Consider the following 25,763-nt stretch of genomic DNA (forward strand, 5'->3'; position numbering starts at 1 on the left):
AGAATAGTGCTTCCATAAAATATTAAAGAATTGTAAAAACAAACAAAATATATACATACAAACTCTCAAAATTCAGAAGAAAGCGCAAGTCAAAGGTCTTAAAAAAGACTTAGGCCTTCTGAATACTTAAATAGATTTCCCTTTAGCATTCGGTCTATCAGCAATTCCAACAAGACCAGAAATCCAAAGAGCAAAACAATATAAAAGATGTCCACTACCACAGATCATTTATTTATATACTAAGTTAAAAAATACGAATATTTTATTACAAAAAGTTTATCAAACAACTGTATACATACAGTTCATATTGTTAAAAGCCAACATGTCAACTGATACTTTTATGTACATTTGATTAATAATGTCATACAATTGTAGAAAAGCGTCACTCAGAAGAAACTGATTTGGCATTTGGAAAGTAGTTACCACCCTGCACTAGAAGAGACAATTAATACAGGAATAAAACATTTATATGTTACAATAAAAATACTTATTTGCTGTGATCTTTTAAAGCAAATGGATGCTTTCTTTCTCCAAGAAGAATCATTGTAAGTAGAGATTAAAGTGCACATAACCAACGCATTAATAATTCTTCAGCAATCCCATCTATCATTCTAGATATTCCAAGCACATCACAGTAACATCAAGGATTTAGGACTTTTCTCCGTGGCTTAAACAGTAAGATTTAAGAGAAATTCAGCTGTCTAAGCTGGATGAAATAATTCTGGTGTACAAGAAGATGAAGTAGGGTACAGAAATTTGGAAAATAGTGTTTGGTGAAAAAGTCAGTGTAAATTTTCCCAGATATATGATTCCTGGGAAAATATTTTCTCTTTGAAAAAAAGGTTCATAGTATTTCATACAACTGTGGACCAAACAAGCGGAGCATGCAACAGTATTTACATAACCATCCCCGCAGTCATTCTTTGTGGGCTACATATAACACAGTTTGGAGCAACACTGTCTACTTTATGCATAAATTTTGATGGCAATCTGGGGGAAGAAGAAAAATCTACTTTATGCATAAATTTTGCTGGCAATCTGGGGAACAAGAAAAAAAATCACCAACAATTTGTTCACTATAGAATAGGGTCCTAAACTAGAAAAGTGCTCCTCAAAAAACATAGCTCAAAATATTGGCCTTGTCTCATTACAAGCAATATAATAAACCTTACAAAATATAACACAGTCAGTAGTAGCAGAGCTGTCAAGGGCAATAATTTTAATAAATCGGTCCACTTTGGATAAAAGAATGCTTATGCATGTTACAATTTATTCAAAAGCAACAGCTGAACAGACTAAATTTACATCCACAAAAGAAGCATGACATGCTCACTGAAAATGAAGTGAGTTGCTGGTAACTATGGTTATCATTTTTATCACACCAACTTGTCACCGACGGAAAAAAAATATTCCCCCCCCCCCCCCCCCCAATTTACAAATACGAGAAGTTCTGAGCCATTATACTTGAAGAGCATACTTCATATCTTAGGCACTGGACCCAATTTAGAGGTAAAATGTCTGTCAACTTGATTTAACATCCTCAGGTTTCTGAAGGCCATCCATATGACGTTTACATACAGCACTACAAATACACATCAGATACTGCTGTAAATTTATAAGGAATACAAAACACTATTAAATACAACTTTCACCCCATGGCACATCAAGCATGGCAATACCACTTCTTTCATATCTGGTTAGCAACAGTCAGTTGTGGTTATGCTTTATTGAATATTTTCCTTTCTGTAGCTGAGAAATATACAGCTTGGACTTGCTTCCATCCGGTCTTTTAAACCAAACTTCATCATGGTTGATTGTTGTAATTATGGCACTACAGAAAATGAGGGAAGAAGGGTCAGGGGAAGAAAAACAACAACAATTTAGAAACCTCATAAGCTAATAAATAACCTCAAAAACGCAGCTATTTTTCCATACAGTAAATGAAAATATGCATTAGTTGTAAATGCTAGGCCCTAAAGATACTGGCTCCATTGTAAGGATAGTTTTAACAGAATTCTTTGGTAACTACATGTGTCTTTAGGGAAGGTATTGAATTTTTCAGCCATCTATCTATTTTCTTCTCATATGAGAAAACCCTCAACATGTACAAATATTTTAATTGTTTAAAAGAACAGTCACCCATAGAAAACACAACAACAGACTACCCATGGTAAAAAACAGATCTGTTGAAAAACATACCCAGAAATTACTTCGAATACAAAGTATTTAGAAAAAAGTTAAACAGATTCAAGCCCAAGATTTAAAGCAGAAAAAGTATTCAACTGTTAGTCATTATACCAAGACCATAGGAAATAAAGTCAAAGCCTGATTTACTGAATCACTCTTACATGAACCCTGCTTTTATGCTCCTTGTGGTAAACCTTAACACAAATAGTGAAAACAACCCTCTCCCCATGCCCCCTAGGAAAAAAAAAAAAATTCAAGTAGAACTGATGACAAAAAAAGGCTCAAAACCAGAGATTAAAACAGTTAATGGAAGAAGGATCTATCACATACTGACTGCGACAAAACTCCCTCCAGGGAACTCTTCAGCCTTAAAAGTTGCTGAAATCTTGAAAAGCTGGAAGTTCCACTGTATGCTTGCCCTGTTAAGCATCAGCTTTTGGCTTTTGTCAGACACTGGATACCAAGATCTTTTTTTGGCCCGGTATAATTGCTATGTTCCGCTAAACTAATTCAGATTTTTTTAAATTTCAGAAAGAATATATAGTTTACTAAAATACGTTCCTGTGTCAGCCCTGAATAAACACCAAAATCACCAAAATCTGTTCCCCTTCACCATACACAGGGAAGAAAAGAAATAGCCAGTTTTCCGGTAAACTACTGCTATATCAAGTTAAAGTTAATTTTCCTGGGTAGCTGTGCATATTCAATCAACACTGCACTTAGACTGATTTGCCCCATTCAGTAAGAGGTAAGATATAAATTTAATTTTAAATATTGTTTTAAATATACCCATCTTTTAGAATTTACAAATATTATCCATACAGAGAAAATACGTTTAGATACCTTAAACATTCAACCAAATTTGCACTGTAATATTTAGACCATTCTCAAGTAGAACCTTTGTTAAGAAAAGGAAATAGTCTAAAGATTCCAACTCTTTTCTTTCACAGCATCAACTGAAAACAAAGCTCATCTTTAATGGTATAAAGCGTTTTTCCATAATAAAGTATTTTTGGATGGGCCAACAGATCAAATTCTCAAAGCAAAAAAAATCCCAAGATACCAAAAAAAAAAAAAAAAAAAAAAAAGCTTACTCAAAGGCTATTCAGAAACTAGTAAGAGCTTAAATTGTTAGTGAGATCCTAACTTGACAAACACCTCATTACCTTCAGTGAAGTCCAGCCTTTACTAGCCTCTCTCAGAACTCCAGCACTCAACCTTCTTTGGTAATGCCTGTCTCCCAAGGTGAACTACAAATGTTCCTGAAGTGGCAGTATTTCTAAATAAGCCTTATTCTTCAATGCCATCATCCTATCTAATGCTTAACATGAATGTACAGAGCTGCATAAACTGAGTTATCTTTACCTTGTAGGACATTCATCTTTCTTATCAATGCATATCGTCTGTCCACGTCCATACCACTCTCCATCATAATAGAGTCTTCCTTCTTCAGATCTAGCACTATGTAGATGCTTTTCTATTTTGACAGGTGCTAAAATGATCAATAAAATCATTTAACATTGACTTGGCAGAAGTCAGTTCGATGTTTAAATACACTTTCATCAAGTTATTTACATAGAATACACATTTTTTTCCATTATCAAAAGTAACCTCTCTCTTAATAATTGCAAGAATGCAAGAAAATTGGAAGCAAGATACCTTTTTATTTCCAGTCAGAAAAATTAAAAGTTATATTTCCATTTGCTGATAGAAGCTATCTTCCCCACAACCTTCATATCTGTGATATGAATTTTCACAAATCAACTAATGCAATACAGAGAAGACTTCAAATGGCAGAACCTGAAACCTCTTCATCAGCTCATTACCACAACATGCAGGTAGTAACACATTGCTAAAGAAATACACCACCTGCTTGCCTCCGCTCCCTTTTCCTCCTTACTTACCACCTCCAAGTATTTGATTTTACCTAGCATTAATGTGCTTCTCACCTCAGTGCCAAGTATCAATTACCATTCCTTTCCCATAGCTCTACTTTTTCAGGGTTGTTGCTTGCAGTGAATGTGAGCATTGTTTAGAATGCACACCGAAGGTCCAGATGCTCTCAGCTTCCTGCCTCATCTTGTGTAAACACCGGCATAGCGTGCTAATATTAATTGGTGTAACCACTTTTAGAAGTTTAAGGTTTTGTTGATAATTTTCTAGATTTCATGTGTCAACACAATCATCAGCAATCGAGCTACAAGTATCAGCACCTGAGAGAGGGGAAAGACAAAAGCCACATCTTCCAGCTACCTCACCCCACCCTCCATCACTATACCAGGGAAAAAATAAATATGATCTGCCTAGATGGAGTTTGCATCGTTGCACACAGCAAGTTCTGTCTTGTGAAGCCAGACAATGTTTACTTACGTTCTGGCTTTACTCTGTGTGGCCCCAGTGTAGCCATTGCCTTGAAACACAAAAGAAAATGAAGTTAGTCAGCAAGCATAGTCTTTTTTCCTTAACTGCTGGATTTAATTGTGAAGTTATGTGCAGTGTAGCTCAGGATACTTGTTTTCACATGCAAAAATCACAATCAGAACAAATCTAAAATGAAAGTGTGTTCAACAGTGACTTGGTAACCAAATAAAACAGCATTTTGAGGGTGGAAAAAAATCACCTTCTTCAGTAAGTTTTGACTTCAAATAACTCAGGAGGTTTTCTAAATTAAATCCTCAAATTTGCTGTTACGTAATTCCGTCAAGAAAATACAAAATTACATTAACTCATTCTGAAAAACAAAATGCTATATGAACAACCTACTCTTTTGATTTATATGTTATAAGCTCACAAATTTTCTCTCAAGCAAACTCTAGATTACACATAGTATTAAGGTAGGTTTAAAAAAAACTCTAAGAGTTTTTTGGGGTTGGTTGGTTGCTTGCTTGCTTTTTGTTTTTTTAAATTATTTCCAGAAAAGGCAAAATCCCCACTAGATTCTGGGTTTGTTGCTATTGCTTAAAATCATGTTACACTACAGGAAAGAAATTGAGGGAAAGCTATTTTGTGTCTGTTCCTCTGACCTGATAGGAAAAATCAGACAAGTTTTCACATAGACATCACATTTTACTCCTTGTTTAGGAAATACGTACAAGTATAAAGCAGGATGGAAACTGACTCAAAGCCATTTCCCACCAAGTTTTTGAATTCACCTCAGTAGTTTGCTATTCCATAAGCTGGGAAGCACTAGGGTACTAGCAGAAATTTTCTGACTGCAGGTGCAAGGCAAGGCAAGGGTAGCGTTTCATTACAGCAAGTTACTTCAATGATATGACAAATGGCACTCTGCATTTAAAAGCTGGATTTATTTTTTCAAATACATCAACTGGTCAAACACATTTTTCTTCCCAAAAACCCTGATTGTCTTATAATTGGGGAAAAACACAGCATTTGACTTTATACCAAAAAAAAAAAAAAAAAAAAAAAAAAAAAAAAGGTATAAGGAGAGGTCAAATCATAGAAATCTTCATAAAATAAACTGTTTACTATGTGAAAACATACCATATGATATATATTTAAAAAATCTTAATTTAAAACAAAATATTATCAAACTATTCTATCATAGTTTCTACCCAATTATGCTAGACTCTGAGAAAGCAGACCCTCTTGACACAGGCTTTAGGCTCACTTTATCATGGAAAATTATGGACTACCCATTTAAGAGATAACCTCTTTCACCACTTTATTGGATTCCTCTGCATGATTTGGGTAGAATCAGAAAAAGTATAAATAACATAGCTTGAACTGGAATGATTAGCTGACTACTAAAGAAATAAAAATCTATTTCGAGTTTTGATCATGTAAGAAACACATTCACATATTTTTAAGATGCAAAAGGATTAGACAAGAACCCAAACCCCACAGCCACTGGCATTCAATCCTTTCATCTTACCTTCCTTATTGTTGTCCAGTCTTCAAGTATATCAAGGTCTTGTAACATATAAACTATATAGGGGCGTGAAAAGTTAGGGAAAACTCTTTTAAACAGCAATAATAAAAATACTTTAATGTCTGTAGAAAGATATTAATAGCTCTGTTCTGCCCATCTTTCACAGAAAGAACACCTACATGAAGTGAAAGCTCAGCAAAGATAAATGCATCTTTGAATTATGTAACCTAGAAGTACACTTTAAAAATTATTAAAAGGAGGTGAGTAATAGTATGTAGATATTCAGACTACTGGAGTTCAACAGGAGGATAAGATAAACAATTGTGATACAACCATTCTATCCCATTCTATTTGCAATACTACAAATTACAATTAAAATTCACTGCAATTTCAATATACCACTGCAAATCAGCATCTATAATAGTATCAGCTTTAATAAAATCATTATTTTTACAGTATTCTGCATGATATTTCTTTGACAGAAAAGTGTAGACAGCACCACATCTCTGAATATCAAATATCCAAAAAACAGGAAGTAGAAAGACAAAGCCTATTCCTTGAACTATCAACTGTAAAGTAAAAATTGTGTATTAGAACAATACGTGAACTTCAAAACAAAACTCCACATAGCACAGCTATTCCATTTCAACAGTCTTCAGTTTTTACTTTGTTTCTCCCCATTTCAACTCTGAAAAACAAGTTTAGAAAAAGGTGCTATGAATGTTTAAAAACTAAATGTCCTAAAATGGGATATGAGAGCTTTAAATTACATTCCATTTGAAATTTTAAGAATCTTTAGCCATTTTCAAATTTGTTTTCCTCTAAATAGCAAAGAATTACAAATCAAAAGCCATGTAAAATTTCTACATATTTGCTTTACACAGATGTGTACAAACTGACAAGTTCACAACTATTTTAAAATCATAAGCAAAAAGAGCAAATTAATTTACTTCATAACTGAAAGTATTTTCAGCCTTATGAATTGCCCGAAATTGCTGGGGTTTTAGACCTAATACTATATTAGTATTTTCTGTTTGGAATGTATTCTAAAATGTCAAGGTAGCTCATAATTCACAGAATCTGATGCTATTTATATGGACAACCTGAAGACAGGGATGACTGAGAGCTAAAGAAAATACACTTTCACACAACCTGGCACTGAAATTACTAAAAGCAGTTAAGAAACTAATGAAGCCAGTTGTACCTGCATTGTTAATACCACTTGGCTTTTAAGCACTAGTTAAAAAACATCTCTACTAAACTGAATTTATGACACATCCTAATAGAAAAAGAGTCATTATTAGGACAAATCAGCCATCTGGAGTGTGTTCCAGTAAAAACCATCCTGAAGAAGGGTGTCCCAATGATGACAGTTTTTTCAGAAACTTCTTCCTTCCCACCTTCTCCTAACATTATAAAACCTTGTGGAAGTAGCGGAATTTTTTTCAGCAGCTTAGCAATAAAAAATGGCCTTTATAACGTATCATGTCAATACTTAGAAGTTGGTCTCTTTTAGGTAGTCTGCATGATTCTGGCAACTTCTAAGCCATCACATCTCTATCCTATAAAAATCTTAGACTGGGGGTAGGAGTAGAGAGAACACTCAGTTTGCAAAGGCATCTCCTTCTTTCTCTGGAGAAAGAGGATACCATCTCTTAGGTGTTATACCTTAAAAAGTTTCAGCTGCACAGCATGCTTGTCAATAGCTATGAAGAAGTCATCAATGCAAAATTCTTCAATACTATACTCGCTCTACAGGAATCCCAAACCCACAAACAACACCCCCCCCTCCCCCAACCATCTCAATTCTTGGAATTTTAAACTTTTAATCAAAGAGGGTTCTAAAGTCTATGGAATTGTTAAGAAGTAATAAATTGAGGTAAAGATGTCCCAGTAGGAAAAGCAAAGCTGTACAGGAAAAGTTACACAAGTCAAGTTATACTTTGCAAACATAATGCCTAACTTTTATCTGCTTTTGCCTTAAAGCTGTATTTTTTTAAGAGTTAGAAAAAGAAACTTTTAGAAATATTCTCCATATGAAACTAGTAGTTAGATAAGAGGATCTTAATTTCAATTTTCGTAATGGGATGTGTCAACATGGTTTCTCTAATCTGAATTAGAATAACATCGGCCATGCAAAAATCAATTTTGAGAATGCATTATCACTCCAACTTTTATTAATGACATATTTAATAAGACTAGCTATAAAACAGTAAACACTACTAGAAAGAACAATGATTTCAGTAAAAGGATATCTGATACAACAACAGGTTTCTTCTTATCTGGACTAAATGGATCCTTCCTTTTCTTCCTGGACTGTAGCTCATCATTCCATAATTCTGAAAAGACATAATAAGAATATGCTACAAATCAGAAACATTTACATGTTTAGCTCTTTTTACAGCAGAAAACATTGTCCAAAAATGAAAAATAACACATTTTCTGGTGAGATGCTGTTTCTGAACAGAATGAAGGTGTTACATGATTATGCAGTCATAGATTAACACCCTCAAAACACACAAGTGATGCTGAGAATTACTGGAGCAAAGTTCGTTTTAAGCTTAAATTCAACCCCCCACCCAAAGTCTACAGTTGAATAGCATTCTACTGGATAACCTGAAACTCACTAGACATGTATGTCTACAGTCAACTAATCAGTAGCTACCAGAAGATTAAAAAAAATAAAGATTAAAAAAAACCCAAAACCCAACAAAAAAAGCAAGACCAAACAAACAAAAAACACCCAACAACTTTGAATTTCCATCCACCTGAGGTAATGTCAATGCTATGTCTGTCTTCTTCAAGTCTTCTAATCTTCTCTTCTAGTTCACTTTGTACAGTATCATACAACAGAAGCTTTTCACTCTAAAAAGGCAAGAAATTACACATTTTTACATTACTAAGTTCTATCATCTAAATATATACAACAACAATTTAGAGCCTCAGTGGAAGGAAGGTAAGAGTACCTTTAGGTGAAAATTTTTCAGAAGCCATAAAGCATATGACATTTCCCCCATCCACTTTCTTAGCATGAGACCTAACTCCTTAAAGACAGCATGCTCACTTGGCATAAGTGTAAATATAGTTATCAAATATCAGTACCAAGAATAACTAAGTATATAAAAGCATGCAGCTAGATCTCCAGAATAACTGTTTGTATTTTGACACAAATACAGTATTTTCTTTTTGGATAGCAAAGATTTATTCATGGTGAATAACAAAAGTAGTGACCTCTATACCATCTTTCATTACAAATCAGAAAAACTAATGTTTTCATGGAAAGCTTTTTATTAAGCTGCCTCCAATATTAATAAGCCTGCAGTCATTTATAGAGAATTATCATCTATTACCACAGTATTTATAATTGTCTCCTTTCATAGATCTGAAAAATACCTTCCCACAGAAAAATTTATGGAGCATATAAAATAATCTAGATAGTTGTGAAAGCAAAATTGTCTACCTTAAAGCTGTGAGAAACACTTTTCCTAAAGCAGTGCTTTAGAAAAGTTAGCTAGTTCATCCTATTAAAAGGCAATTTCTGATCCAAATAGATTAACATAATGCCTTCAATGTTAGATGTATCATTACCACTTTTTATGTACAAACAAAACCACACTCTGACGTGAACTTGCTACAGCATTTTGTGCAGTCTACACTTTCTTCCATCTCTAAGTGTTTCAGAACGAGAAAATCAACTTTGTAGTAAACCACTCTCAATTATAGTCCACCACATAGGACTGATACCAAAATTACATAGTGTCTATATAGATCAGTTACCCTTTTAAAGGCAGCATCAAAAAACACTAAACTCTCTAAACCAGTAACTTGGAATTAAGCTGAGTTCCAGCCTCAAGGAAATAAATGTACTGTTCTTTCATAAGCTTGCACATTTCCCAAAACACAAACAGGAAATACAGCTGAATATTACATTTTAAAGTTAATTTTCATTGAGCAACTTCTTTAACAACTCTGGAAAACAGGGCTTGGACTTACTCGCTGAAAAAACAGCTTAAGTAGCACAAGTCACTGCGTCTAGCTATTTGCTACCATGCCTCTGCCAGAAGCTGCAGTCCCTGGAGCCAAGTCAGCAGATGTCTGTATCTCAACTGCTCCTGCCCATAGCACAGCATACTAACAGAAACTTACCTTTACCAATGTTTGAACTAGTATGCTGGAGTGAAGCAAAACAGTTGAGGAACAAAGAACCCTGTTCTAATAAATGGCTGTCATGTTTACCATTCTCTTCAAGCTACAAAGTATTTAAATTCCAAAGACCTCCTTTCATATATTTTTCAACCCCTAATTGTAAAAAAACTTCCCAGTAGAATTGAAAAGATGGAAGCCTCTTACATATACCTGAAATGTCAAATGAGTGTTATCTGTTCTGAGACCATTTTAAAGTTAAATAGTGTTTGTGTTTAGACATCTGTTTTGCTTCACGCACTTGGTGACAAATAAGGTGTGGAAAAGCTGTTACAGGCATGAGGCATTCTTGCTGAATGGTTATATTCCAGTGGAACAGTGATTCTACAAACAGCACTGCTGACTTTAAAGAGCTTTTCCCCCGAGACCCTTATTGGATGGTGAATATTTGAATTCTGAAGGTTTCACAGTAGAAACATAATAGTAAAACAAGGGACAAGGACCACCTTAAAGAGAAATAATATATAGACAACGCAAATCATTCAATCAAGGATGAGAAACCCTGCAAGTTCTACAGGATTCTGTCCAACCTCAGAAATATTCACAGGAGCAAAGACAGTCAGTAACGAGTGGTCCTTCATTACACCTTGTTCTTTCCCAAGGCATCGAGAAAATGGCAATTTTTTTTAGAAGTACACATGCATATTCTTGCTTTACTGGTATAATAGGAGCCACAGACTTCAGGAATGTAGTGAACCACTCAGAAGAAAACACCTTTAAGCAACTGTAACAGGGGGCTGAGGAGTACTATGATGCAAACCTCAGGATATAAGCAGCTATGTTACAGCATTGGACATACATGTACTTGAGCACTTGTATTATGGTATCTAGTAGTTAGACACATAATCAGGAATGTTTATGTTCAAGGAGAGAAATATATTATTCCTGTAACTGCTCCTGAAATGACAACTCTATCACTGGCTGTCCAAGGCATCTTAAAAAGACATTATTATTACTATTATTATTGTTGTTGTTGTTAAAATGTAAGGTGCTTTGTGCTAAAATTATGTCAGATATTTTAGTTACTGTCCTTTGTAATCTTTTTATAACAAAGGTAAAAAAAATCATGTGGGAATGAGAATAAGGTAAAAAAAATCATGTAGGAATAAGAACCTGTTAATGAAAAATAAGAAACCTTAGCTACACTTACATGTAAAGCCAAACTAATATAAAGCTAATTTTTATATGCTTTGAATAACCTCTTACGTGAGCTTAAATATCACAAGGCAATTGCATTCAAATAACAAATAATAGCAATAATAAAAACATGCACTGCACTTGGAAACCATGACACACAGTAAAGTTAGATGAGATTAGCTATCGATGTAAAATAGCTGGCACAACCTCACAGTGCTGTCGAGAGGCTTGAATTTCACATTCATACTTGTTCTTCACAGATTCCAGACAAAGCTCTCTATAGATACCTGTAATCAGACAAATTACAGCAATATTACTTTCCTTAGTATATCTGATTTCAGAATTCTCTTTTAAGACTGCCTGCAAGTCCCAAAACATGTACATACTGGAAAGTACAGATATATTATATTGGGCATGTACAGTGGCTGGCTGCTTTACAGATTAAAAATAAGGACAAGTAATCTCTTAATTCTGAAGAGTTGAGGAAAAAATAAATGCTATTTTAACTTTTTCCCCTATCAGTCAACAAACTACACCAGCAGTCAGGCTAACTTTACAAAATAGGTCTATTTCATATTTCTGATCAAATTAGCCTGGATATCCTCAGTTTTCAAAACCATGAAGTACTAATAGCCTCTTCTATTTTCTAATTAGAGTTGTAAATAATGTTTTAGGGTTTTTAAATAGCTAGAAAACTGAATGAAAGAATAAGCTTTTACAAGTTAATATTTGGAATAAGGCTTACTTTATAATGCATGACCTTAATAAAACACCTCAACTAACAAGACTGTTCCATTCTCAGAAATATCTACCTTGTGATACAAAAGATACTGCTTCTGAGTATTAGAAGCATTTCTTATACCTTTCTGAAAACGTGTCTACTAAACAGACAGCTGAAAAAAATCTGAAAGGTATCTGAAACGTAGTATGTGGCAAGTACAGATAGAACTTGATTTAATACATTCAATGAATTCAACACAAAATACTTAAATTGTTCCAGATTACCACCTTGAGGAGTTAAGTTTGCACACATGCTGGTGCTGCCTAGCAACTGAAGAACTCCCCAAAACAACTTCCCTTAGAATTCAGTTGACTATAAATTAATACAGTACAAGAGGAACAATACTGCCACTGGCATTTCCTCTGAAAAACAAACCACAAAATATTATGTCAATCATCTTTCTGCTGTGAAGTCACTTTTGATCCAGAATTCAAAATGTTCTTCTCTTACATCAGTATGTTAAGCTGGCTTTTTTTTTTTTTTTTGTAACATTTATGGCTGGCTGGCATATCTAGGTCTACCAATTTATAATCACTGCTTATTTACCTGAAATTGAGCAGTACCAGGATGAATAATTCTAGAAGAAACAGTTGTATTCCTGACTTGCTGAAATAGTCAAGATCCACATTTTGTGTGAATAGTGCTCAGTGCCTTAGAAAGCAGAGGAACACAAGTTTCTTTTCTACCCCAGATGCAATTATATCCATAGTTGAGCTCTTTCTTTTTTTCACCCCTTCCTCCCCTCTCTCAGGTAGAAGTAGGTCCTTAGGGGTTACCTGCTGGAGCTCAAGCCCTGCTACTACCCACTTCTGTCAAGGCTCTCAAACAGTAAGACCAAATAAGCCTGTTCTGCAGTTTCTTGCTGTCGTGGTTTAACGCCAGCCGGCAACTAAGCACCACACAGCCACTCACTCACTCCCCCCACAGTGGAATGAGGGAGAGAATTGAAAGGGGAAAAAAAAAAAAAAACCACAACCCCCCCCCCCCACTAAAACTCGTGGGTTGAGATAAGAACAGTTTAATAAGACAGAAAAGGAAGGGGAAATAACATTAATAATAATAATAATAGAATATACAAAACAAGTGATGCACAACACAATTGCTCACCACCTGCTGACCAATGCCCAGCCAATCCCCGAGCCGCTGTGTCCCCCAGCCAACTTCCCCAGTTTATATACCGGGCATGATGTCATATGGTATCGAATATCCCTTTGGCTTGTTTGGGTCAGCTGTCCTTGCTGTGTCCCCTCCCAGCTTCTTGTGCACTCCCAGCCTCTGCTGGCAGGTCAGTATGAGAAGCTGAAAAGTCCTTGACTTACTATAAACATGCTTAGCAACAACTAAAACATCAGTGTGTTATCAACATTATTCTCATCCTAAATCCAAAACACAGCACTATACCAACTACTAGGAAGAAAATTAACTTTATTCTGGCCAAAACCAGGATACTCGCTTTCTCTGGAATAATTTTATCAAATCTCATTCAGTTGAGGAAAAAAGAAAAAGTAAATAAAAAAAACCAATCCTGATTTCTAGTCTCAACTTCAAGGAAGCTTTTTAATTTTTACCCTGGGCTCTTTTTACATTGGAACATGGATCTTCAATGCTGCTGAAGACAAATCGGGAGAGCCTGTAATATTCTGCGTATCCATACCCACCTACATGAAAGCACTTACAGCCAGCCACATTTAAAACTGAAAATCAGAAGCCTGGATTAAGGTTGCTTTTATATCAAACCTTCTGCAAATTCATCTGCAAACCTTCTGTGAAACCCAAGTGGGCTACTTAGGACTAATCAAGTATATTTGAGTTAAGATCTTAAACCACAGAAATTCTGGTTCACCAGCTGAGGAAAAGCTTTATGGAGAAGACCAGGAGGGAGTGAAATGCAACAGACCAAAAGATTTCAAATTCTCTTTGTAGCCTGAAGTCAAAAGTACCAATGACGACATATTGAGTAGCACTGAAGTAGCACTAGTATTACAAAAAGTATAAGCAGGCTTGCCATTTTCCAGTTTGCCTGCACCACGCTTCTGCTGAATTTCTTAGAAAAGACATTAGCATAGCTTCTCTGGCTGGAGAGATCATGACTATCTGCCTTTTGGCTCTCTGACAGCCTGGGTTAGGTAACCCCTAAACACCTGAATTACTCCTAAATGAGTCGAGCTATAACATGAAAAGAACTTACAATAGGGAAGTACAGAACTTTGTCTTCCTGTAATACCACCATTCCATATGACTGTACGGTTGTATCCCGGAAGAAGATAAAAGTTCTTGTCTGCTTCTTCCATGAGCATAAAAGCCTATCTAAGCATTAGTTTTAATAATTAAAATGCAGCTTAGATGATAAAGCTGCTAAGGACAAGAGTTGTCCTCCTTCCCCAGATGAAACTGGAGGATGGGAGCAGAGGAGTAGAAGAGACACAGACTAGAAGAGCAGAAAAAACATGATCATCTAAGATGATCTGGCAAGAACTTCATGAGATAGCACCTACATCTCTCTTCATTTCAACACTGACCAGTGCGCAGACTTGATCCCAAATCTTCTAATAAAAATTATTACTCTTTTTAATTCAGTAATTTTGTGCTTACTACACACAGACAGACAGACATTAAATGAAACATTAAAAAGCCATAGTTTTAGTGTCATGTTATTAGGAAACTTGTGCAAAGAGGTAAGCAACCTATTCATTTTTACTTGAAAATATTTTACATTTAAAACTATGCCATGGTATTTCCAACTTTAAACCACACCCCTTTAACAATTCTAAAGCAAAAAAAAAGACTGACCTTAAAATGCATAGCAAGTTTATACTGTTGAAACAGCAATACTCATTTTACATGCCTACCTGCCACCTTGGTTCGGATTTGCATATTTTCTTGTAAAGCTGCCAATGGTTCTAAATATTCAGGTGCTTTTCCAGCTATGACCTCTTGTAGTTTTGCATCCACTTGGCTTAATCTTTCTTTGTAAAGTCTTAAAATAATAGAAATAAAAAAATATGTATTTTATTTAAAAGCAAACACAAGTTAGAATATTTTTAAAAGAACTATTCTGCATCTCTCTGTTAATGTTACAGAACACACACTGAAGCAAAGTTAAGATTTGTTACCATTTGAATTTTCCAATACATATTTTCTTTTTGAACAATATTCCTCATGTCTACTAAGCCTTTCTGAAAAACACACACAGACAATCAGAAGTGTAAAAAGTAGAGATAAAGTGAAATGTATCTCCATCTCTAAGAAAGAAGAAAAAAAATCGCAGAGCTGTTGATAGGATTGAGACAGAGTAGGAGGTGAATCAACATGGAAGAGAACAGGAAAGGGTGCTACAATACATAATGACAATATGGTTACATCATGGGAGAGAAAAACATTTTGTGGATAGAAACACCCATTCACTTTCATGTTCACATATCTGCTCCCACCCTACCATAAACCAAGGAAAAAGAGAGGCAGGCTCATTTAATCTCCTGTGAAAATCCACATATTGCATACTATCACAAATATCAAGGGATGATTTGTAATTGACATCTTCCATTCCTGCCAAAAGGAAGTGCATTTAAAATATTTTTACCTAGAATTCATTCCTTCTGTAAAAGCTGATATTTGCCAGCAGACAATGAAGAAATCTGCTTGCATTTTGAAGAATTTAATGTAATATCAATTACAAGTATTTAAATCACAATAAAGCTCTTTGTAACTAATAACTTAAATATAGTGTTCAATGGTAGAATCATCAATATAAACAGTTCTTCCTGTTCCCATTTTTTACCTTGCACCCCACAATCAAAAGCTGTAGAATTAAGGCAAATGTACAAACCCTGTTGTATGTGCCAAGAACACATCAGATGTTATCTGTTTACACAGATATATCTTTGTTATATGGGTTTATACAGATATAACAGATGTCTTTGGGACAGGGACACTGCTTTTTTACTTGTTGAAAGTGCGTAGGTTAAGTAATGAATTAGACAGCAGAAAGTTCATGTACACTGATACATCAAGACCTCCTTGACAAATACTTCCCGTTCATCTGCCATCAGCCTGCTCATCATTTTACTTTGATGACAACTCCATAGTTCAAGCACGTACACCTACCTAGCAATAGTCAGTGATCACTCCCCTCCTTCTTACCCGCAAACTGTTAAGAGTATGATACACGCAATCTGTCCTGCAGTCAACTGACATACCCTCTAGCTGATTGAAACCCAATTTGCTGGGCTCAATCCTTGATGAGCATGCTATGCACACGATGGTTAACACAGCACTACAGCAGAATTATTTATCTAGAATATAACCACAGGTGCACAGCGCACGTGACTGGGTGGGTCACTGGCATTCGATTACACAGCACCAAGTTCCAGCTCCATCAGAGCAAGCACTTAGGGACTGGGTGCTGCCAGCACGTGGTACCACGCAGCAGTTGATGGACTAAAACTGTTTATCCAGTACTTTCAAACAGTGATTTGCCTAAAATGGGTAACTGCTATCAACCATTGTAAACCCTACTTATCTCATTGCATCCAGTTTCCCTGAAAAGGAAGAGGAGGCAGACGCAATCACTTCATCATCTCTGCTATGGGTTGTGACTAAACATCCCATTGTTTATGCATCTTTTTCTTCTTTCCCAACTTTATCACCCCCCTACTTGCTCATCCTTCTTCCATCATTGTAATGCTTCTCCCAGTATTCCCACCATCACAGTTCTTCCACCCCTACAAACATCCCAATCTCTCAACTAACCAGTGCCTACACAGTGCCTTCCTCCTCATATACCACAGCCTTACCACCTCCCAAACACCATTCACAATCCCTAAATCCACCGAAATACTTGCTTCCTTCCTCCCAAGACCACCCTCCTTCATATTCACTCCTTAATGGTTTGTTTCCACAAACTGTTTTCAGTCATCCAAGCTGTCCAACAGAGGGAAGAGCAGGACTGAACTCAAAAGCTGGCAGTTTTCCAAATGCCAAACCTGTCGGTACCGACTGGCTCCAATACTCATCAGTTGGCTCTATTTCCCAGGTTGCGCCATGCTCAGCCCAAAGAAGAACAGTAGGACAAACAGTCTTCTCTAGACACTGCAGCAAGAAATTGCTTGTTGGGCAATTCTTTCCAGACCCTATTAGATAGAACTCACAGCATCCTGTTCGGCAAAGCAAATTGTCTCAGTTCTGCCGTAGAAAGAACTATCTCACAATATAAACACGCATCTGAACTGTAATGACACCTGACTAGATTTTCAATTAAAATACATGCCCAAGAATAGACAAGGTCTCCTCAAAGTTTCACTTGTCAGGTACCTGATCAAGTTAGTTGACAGATTACCACCTATTTAAATTGGAACAGATGCATCTAGCTTGTCTGGGCATGTGAAAAAAAGCCAACTTAAAATACATACAAAAGACTGGCTCTAATACAAATGAGATTCACTTCTGACTAACTGTGGCTATTAATTTTCTCTTCTACTTACTAGGTCTTTACTACTGATATGGATATTATGGCAAACTACAGAGAGCTAACAGTATTTTCATTTTTTTTAGTATTGGCAACTGTTTTGCAGTAACCACAAGAAACTTTCGCTGGTACCAACTATAAAAGCTGCTGTGACACCCTGCAAAAAAAACCCTAATTTCTTACTTAGCAAAGACAGTGCTTGAGTCTGTCCCACATATATAAAAGGATGAGAAAGATCTTGAATAACTAAACAAATAAATCCACAAATTTCCCTAAAATCACAATTCCTTGGTTCTGCTAAGGATTTTGATGCAATAGACCCACACTAGCCCTTCACTGCAACAACACTTCAAAACCATTCTTATAGCAAAACAGAGAATAAATAAATAAATAAATAAAGGTATTCTGGAGCAACTGTCTGCAAATACTTTCAGAACTCCCAATCCTTATTCTTCTCCAAAAGTAGCATCCACGTATATGAAAGACAAGAAACACCAGCTGCACACAATATTCTCACAGAATGGATCCTCAAATGAGGCCCTTAAAACATTAAAATACTTACTGATCTTTAAGGTCTGTAAATTGCTTTTCAAGATTGGACATTTCATCTAAACACTCCATTCTTCTTCTTTCACAGTCCTCATCATCCATTTCTAAGAATAAAAAAAAAGGTAATTTATTTTGAGCAATGTAATGTATAACCAAATAAACTGGATATTTTTTCTAATTAATTTGAAGCAAGCCTGAATTTTAGCCATTATATTACAGCAGAATATGAGAAATCATTTGCCGTATAAACTACAAAGTAAGAAACTTAGATCTAATTCTAGAAGAAATGCAATTTTTCTTCCTCAAAACAAGAAACAACATCACTGTAAGAGTTAGAGTGGTTAAATTTCATGACTGATAATACAAAGTGTACCTCAGAATGTGTGAAACAGAGAAACTAAACACTGGATACCACAGCAGACAAAAGGCACCGTTAAGCATGAAGAGTTATTAGCCACCACTGAAAATTCAAGTTTATCCTGAGTTAGTATGAGCAAAAGCAATCCCTGCAAAGCAAACGCAGTTCAATGTTACATTTGTCATATAAAATAATGTCCACCAAAAAAAAAAAGTAACACTTTGTTTTGAAAACGGGTTTCATCCTGCTCAATTGGGAGAGTTCTCTGAAGCTGAAATATTAATGTAGAAATATCTGTTCATCTTAATGACTGCATTTCTAATGAAACATTTCTTAACCTGCAAAGTCTAGAATTTTGCAGAAACTTGATTTTATATGCTTTAATTTAATTACTCTTGCTGCATAAAACTCTTTCCACAGTTTTTGTTTCAATTTATATTTCTGATTTTTTTTCTTAATTTACCTAGTGCACATAACTGTAAAGTATAATAAATACCCACTTTTTGGCCAAAAGTTTTACCACTTGCCATAGAGAAATCTGATGTTACTAAGCATCACTTGTTACCTCCACTGCCAAATTTTCTTAAGAGTAGGAAACAGAAAAACTATGCTATAAAATTCTTGACTCTCTCCCACCTTTCCCAGAAGAAAAAGGCGGCTTTGTTAAGCCATATTCAGAGGTTAGAGATGTCCTGAAACTGCTTTATAGCAGCAGTATCTCCAGGAATTAGCTCTCTACAGTTATGGTACAACTGACCAATTACCAGCCAGTAGAAGACATGCAGAAGAAGGGATGGCCACGCAGTCAGGAACTGGCGCTGAACTGGTGCAAAGAAGCCAAGTGTTTGAGAGAAGCGGCTGTCCTAAGGAGACCATATCCATCTAAGCAGTTACTCTGTCAAGAAAAATCCTAACTCCTGACAGAAAGGCAAAGTAGGATCCTGAACCAAGCAGAGACAGCCTGAACTCACTCTTCTAGACCATAAACAATCCTCAGCCTTTTGCTTCTTCCTCACTCCCATTTTTCCAACAGACACAGTTAACTGCTCTATGCCATCTCCTACACAAAGTACAGAAAGGAGCACGCAAGTCTTCATCCTTACTGTTGCAAGAATATGGCAATTTGCAAAGGTGATGAGGTGAAAGGAGTAGCTTCAGGGCCAGCACAGCTACTTTGGAGGATCTGATTAACTCAGATCTTCCACTCAGACTTCTCAACATATGAAGTTTTCTGCACACGGCTTCTTCCTGAAATTATTACAAGCTTTTAAGACTAGAAACTACATTAGCCCACTCTGCCTGGATATGAAAACTAGCAGGCAGCGGAGCAGTATTAATCTGTATTACAATGGTACCTACGAGTCCAAATCAGAGACCTAATGCAGTTTTCCATGCTACAGTTAGTACAAGCAAAAAAGAGTATGTAGAAAGTTTTAAAACATGATACAACCTGAAGTATTCGAAAGCAGAATGAGAAAATTTAAAGACAGAACTTCAAAAAAATACATTGAATGCTTAGCACATTGGGAAGGGTGGGGAAAAAGAGTATCAGGCCATTAAGAGATACTATTTTATTTTAAAATACTGTTCTCAAAAGTAAGGCAGATCCTGAATCCCAGAATAAGGCTGAAAATCAGATTAAAGAGCAAAGTTTTATTTGGCTGTCCAACATAATACTCAAGCCAAAATTGATTAGGCAACTTTCAACTTGGCCAGATTTAAGGAATGTGCCAGTCAAATGACTTGAAGAGTTGTCTAAAGCATTTATGTGCTATAAAAATAAAGCTTCTTTAAAATATGAAGGCACCTCCCTGTGAAGCCAGACAGGAACAAGCACTGGCATACTGATAGTTCTCCCGCTTCATTCCCAAACTCAACTACGTGTTTCAGATGTGTTCAGCTACGCTTTTGGTTCTAAGTATGTCTTAGTAAGGAATTAACTGAGAAGCTCTTCCTTAAATTAACATGTATTTTATTGTTTGTGTAAATTTAGGGACTACAAATCAAAGAAAACAGATTAGAACTGTAACCTTGGCTGAGGATCAGTGCAACACCCGCTGTTGGAGAGGAAGGGGACTATATCTTACATTTTAAACTTGCGTTGCAAGGAAACAATAATGCGTTGGTATTGGAGGACACAGCTGACTCTTGTAGATACTGAAATAACACACAGCTCTCTCCAATCTCCCCTCAGCTATGTATATACTCAAACGTCTTTGACCTTCTGCCTAGAAGTCTACATTCTACCCATCATGCATACTGAATGGCAATTCACATGCTAAGTCACTCAATTGTTTTACCTTTATTCTGCCTCCAGTAAGATTCATAAAAGAATGAAGATTTTCAGAGTCCTGAAATATCTTTAATTCCCCAGTTATGGAACTTCTTCCCCATGGCCTTAAACAACATACAGATCGGGGAATATGCAGTACTGAAAAAGTAAGAGGTTTTAGGATCAGATCTCATGGCTTTCCAGTTGAAAATTTACATCAGTGGAGGCAGAAGAGTCCTCATTTCATATTAAAACACTTGCTAATAGGCTCATCCTGTCTCAACACTTCAGATTTCCCATAAAGTTTCATAGTGCACAAAGTATTTAGGGTATTTTTAAACACTTTCAAAATCACAGTCATTCTTTTCCTACTGTATTCAAGCAGTCCAACTCAGTAACTAGGGCAGCCCAGTTTAAAGACAAAAAAACCCATAGTACTTAAAATGTAACAGTGCCTAAAATAGCTTTTTTTAATAAGCTTTGGCCTATATAAAGCTCTCTAAAAAATGGCCAAATTCTCATCTGGGATGGTGAGCATAACTTGTGGCTTTTTTATTCATCTCTAATATGCTATCCTATATCCTGGTCAATAAAAAACCCAATACTAAATACAAAGCAGCAAGAGAAATTGGATAGAAACAGTGCCAGCTCTCAAGGGCAAGTTATGCTTCTTCTAACTGCACCTTCCGTATTCTCAGGCACCTACTGGAAAAAAAAAAAAAAAGAAGGCTGAATGCAAGTAAAGCAAATGACAAATTTAACAAAAAAAATCCTTTCCTTCAAAATCTTCTTTTCTTATTATTACTAATTTTAATTAAGACTTATTTCTTGTGGTGCTAATCATCTTATGTCTGTAGGAGCAATATGCTTCCATGGAGTACATTCATATTTGTCAAGACACTGAGACAAGCATGTAATTTCCTGTAATCATCTCTTTTTAAGTGCTCCCTTAAAAGCATTTCCTCTGTGGAATGCAATAGAAATTATCTGGAGAGCTTCTTGTATTGTTTTTAAGAAACATTCACAGACTACATTCACTTAAAACACAATTTGTCCTTCCTCCCCCCTAATCCCAGAAGAAACCAAGACAAGGGCAAGACAACACAATTACTTGCCTTCAAGAAAAATCAACCAAAGTGTCTTTGAGTACATGTAAACTTCAAAGTTTTCTTTAAAAATATCAATTAGCACAACTACAAATGGGAGCAAAGGCAAGTTCTGAAAAAGAGCAAACTTCAAAGCTGGAACTAACAGAGACATTTCTCTCTTCACCAGTCAGGGAGTTGGAGGAGAGAAAGAGTTAAGTTTACATCTGTTATACCAAGCTCCCTTTCTCACACAGAAAATTACATTTTTTTAGACATAAAGATTAGCTAGAATAAAAGATGAAGAAAGGGCATTCCCAGACAGCATCTAGCTACAATACAAACTGGAAGGGTAAGATGGGCTAAGTAAGCAGTGGTTATTGTTGCAGTGCTGCCCCTGGACCTCGTTAAGGAATCCTTCACAACTCTGTGCCTCACCCACCTACTGCCCAATAAGCTTGTATGCTCCTCCTTTGCACTCTCTCTGTTTTCCCCTGAAAGATGTAACAGAGTATATCTGTATATCAGAACTTCTTGAAAAGCCACCTCCATAAATTTCTTATCCAAAATACAGTATTCCCTTTTTAGTCCATGTACAATTCTGATGATAAAAAAATTGAAGCATGCTTTAATAAATCACATCTGAAAGGAACAGAGCAGGTTGCTGTGCAAACAAGGACATAATCAGATATGCTCTTCCAACTTAAAACATGATTACCTCCAGCTGCTTGCCCTGGTACCCTCACTCAAGTTCACCTTTTTTCCAGCATAACCACCAGCATACACAGATGCTGCGTAGTTTAGGTTTCATCAAAACAACACAAGACAGTTTAAGCACTTTTTTCTGGCCTTATTTTTCAATGGAATCACTTTGATAGAACGAGGGTAAGGAAAGACTGATCAGCCTTACTCGGCAGCAGATCTGTAATTCTTATCAATATACTCTCCAACTACAACAGGCCAACTGTTTATAAAAGCTGTGCACACATTCAAGTTTCAGTACAGCATAGCTTTGAAGCCAGTCCCGTGACGGGTCCAGCTTATCAGGCACTGGGTCAGTTTGCAGCAGTTTTGGTGAACACAAACCTAGTCATTTTCCTATCGAGTTAAACCCAAAGCTTCATTCCACATACTTGTCAAATGTATTCCAAAATCTATGGTGAACACAAGGGTTTGAAACAATGACTTGTCCTTCAGGCAGCTTCCAACCAAACATATTCAATTCAGGCTACATAATCTGAAATAAACCCTAACTACTTTGGAGATGTAGGGGCCTCAGCACTACCTACTCTATTCTAGAATAAGAGCTACTTATTCTCTATTCTTGTTTTGCTAAATCAGTTGCTAATACAGACAAAAATAAAATCACTATATTTATAACAATTTTGCTGACTCTTTCAAGCCCATACCTGGATGTGGTCCACAGTTCACTGATTGAAGAGATCTCCTGTGTAGCATTGCATTAGACAAGAGAAGCAAGATCTTCCCTCAGATGAGGGAACAGCCCAGAAGTAAAGAACTCCCTGCTCTAGGAGACTTCTTGTCTAAACCCATACAAATCATTAGTCCCAAATTCACAACAATGTGTAGGTGTCCAGTTAACTGATTTAAGTTGGAAGTGTTCACATATTCTCACAAAATTGCAATTTATGACTTCTGCTGCTATTGAGCTGCAGTTATCTAACCACTGGTTTACACAGTCCCTAGTGCCTCCCATTTACATATCAGATTCTTCACTGAGATGTTTTCACTAGCTACTTCTTTAATGGGTTGTTCTTCTGACGGCTTAGCATACAAAGGCCCATCAAGCATCGAAGGCAGTGCAAGAAAGGGGACAGGAAAGCACAGTGTACCAGGAACAGTGGGTAAGGACAAGAGGCAGGACAGTGGCAGCCAGCAATCCGATCCAGGTGGACAGCCATGGACCAGCAGCCTAACTTGTAAAATGGGGTTCAATCAGCAATACTTGCCAGCTCAAAGGCATGGGGGACAAGAAGGGGGAAAAGGAAAAAAAATAAACCAAAACACAGGAAGCTCTGTATAAACCATGGGCAGATTACCTGGATTTATGGGTTAACCAAGGCCTTTGCTGGGGGATCAACTCTGGTGCAGAGTTAGTATTAACTCAGATCAGGGTCTAAGGTAGTGACTATACTCTCTCCCAGTACTGCAGCCACACTTTCCCAGCACTACTAGAGTCTTCACTCTACTTTTGCAGAGTCAGCTTGGCTGTCTCTGTACCACACCTGTGGGGCTCCAGCAACTTGCTAGCCCATGCACAGCCCAGACAAGAGCAAGCTCCACGAGCCCACGTAGAACCACCATAGGAGGGCTTTCCCTGAACTGCATCAGTCAGTGTGAATATAAAAGCCATAGGATTTAACATTCAAGATCTCCCAGATCTTTTACAACAAAAATGGAGAGAATTAACTGTACATTGAGGACTTTAACACACACAGATAAACCAATCAGAAGCCAACATATGTAAAAATATAATTTGACAGCTGCCTAATTTGTCAAGTTCATGGCATTCCAAACCTTCCACCGTGCCAAGCCCAGCACTTGTGCCACAAGTCAATGTGCTAGTACAGGCATGGGACAGGATCCCAGCAGACCACTCTAAATCACTTAAGCTGCCAGAAACACACATCAGGACCACAGCTAGCACTGAACACAGCTACTGTTTTTCAGCTAGCCCTTCTAGTGACAAAGATCCTGCTTATGGAGCTTACTTACTTATGGGCCCCAGCGATTCCAGAGCAGCAACGTATGAATCTGATGATCGGTACGTTTCCCAGTAAGTGACCATTTTATAATTTATCCCTTGTAATTAGAAGTGAAGTTTGAGCAGATAATAACCTTCTTCTAACACAGTGGAAATTGAGTATTGAAAAAGTAATCCTTTTAAAGCTGGTTTCACCTACTAATATCATTCAAAATCTACAGTCCAGAGGAAGCTATGAAAAAAGGAAGGGACCTTCAAGAGAGCAGAGGTTGAAATGCTTTGCAAAGGAGGCCAATGGTACTGACAGGGCTTCCAATACCCCCTCAAAGACAGGCCTCAAAACATCTAACTGAAATTCACGAGTTTGCATATGAGGAAATACGTACGTGTATACGTATGTACACACACGTATGCCCGTATTTCATGTGCATGCATGCACACGTATGTATGTACGTGTGTATGTATGTACGTCTGTATGTATGCCAAGCCTTTAAGTGCAGACCTTAGCAAGCACCCCCCCGCCCCGCAGGCCACGCACTCAAGCCCAGCAGGGCACAACCCACAGCACCTACGCGGAGCGGCCCGGCCAGCCAAGCCCGGGTGCCAGCCGGCTCCGGAGCCGGCGGCTCGGGCCGAAGTGGGGTTTCCGTGCTCATGCGCCCCGCCACGTCCCTCCCCGCCGGCCGGCGGCCCGAAGAGGAGCGGGGGGACCGAAGCACGGGCTGCGCCGGGCCGGGCCGGGCCGGGCCGGGGGGGGCGGGGTCACGGAGGGGGTGGGCACCGGCAGCCACCGGAGCCGGGGGGCGGGACCGGTCTCTCCCCCGGGGCAGCGCGCCGGGCGCCGAGGCAACGGCCGCGGCACTCCCCTCAGAGGCGCTGCCCTGCGGGCGGCGGCGGTACCTGAGCTGTCCCCCTCCTCGGACACGGACGAGCTCTCGGTCTCCTCCTCCTCTGAGCTGCTGCCCTCGTTCTCCCCGTAGTCCACCTCCATCTCATCGTGGTTGTTCTCCTTCTTCTCCCGGGAATGGACCGGCATCGTCCCCGCCGCCGCCGAGCCCTGGAACAACCCTTCCCGCCGCCGCTCCGCCGCTGCCGCCGGCCCCTGCGCTCCGC

At 37.5% G+C, this 25,763-nt stretch overlaps 1 protein-coding gene across 2 annotated transcripts; it reads right to left on the reverse strand.

Moving 5' to 3' along the window:
• Nucleotides 1–210: 210 nt before the first annotated feature.
• BRMS1L (BRMS1 like transcriptional repressor) lies at nt 211–25,763 on the reverse strand. Of its 2 annotated transcripts, none has more exons than XM_030001344.1 (10): nt 25,551–25,763; nt 18,224–18,314; nt 15,047–15,174; nt 11,624–11,703; nt 8,845–8,941; nt 8,332–8,415; nt 6,080–6,144; nt 4,558–4,597; nt 3,553–3,679; nt 211–1,831 (listed from the first exon to the last, which is right to left on the reverse strand). In XM_030001344.1, the coding sequence occupies exons 1-10, from the start codon at nt 25,684–25,686 to the stop codon at nt 1,708–1,710; spliced, it is 972 nt and encodes a 323-aa protein (XP_029857204.1). In that variant the 5' UTR covers nt 25,687–25,763; the 3' UTR covers nt 211–1,707. The 2 variants fall into 2 exon arrangements, with proteins under 2 accessions (XP_029857204.1, XP_040975472.1); XM_041119538.1 differs by lacking the exon at nt 25,551–25,763 and adding an exon at nt 19,672–19,804.

This window comes from Aquila chrysaetos, chromosome 2 (assembly GCF_900496995.4).
Source record: "Aquila chrysaetos chrysaetos chromosome 2, bAquChr1.4, whole genome shotgun sequence".
NCBI classification, from domain to species: domain Eukaryota; kingdom Metazoa; phylum Chordata; class Aves; order Accipitriformes; family Accipitridae; genus Aquila; species Aquila chrysaetos.

Bases quoted from the DNA above. Each gene is read 5' to 3' on its own strand.
- BRMS1L (XM_030001344.1), bottom strand. From the start codon at position 25,686: ATGCCGGTCCATTCCCGGGAGAAGAAGGAGAACAACCACGATGAGATG. The intron at 8,416-8,844 runs GTGGATGGAAAT...ATGTCTTTTCAG, and splicing joins TAGCATTGACATTACCTCAG to AATTATGGAATGATGAGCTA. The intron at 3,680-4,557 runs GTAAGTAAACAT...TGATCATTTTAG, and splicing joins ACACAGAGTAAAGCCAGAAC to CACCTGTCAAAATAGAAAAG.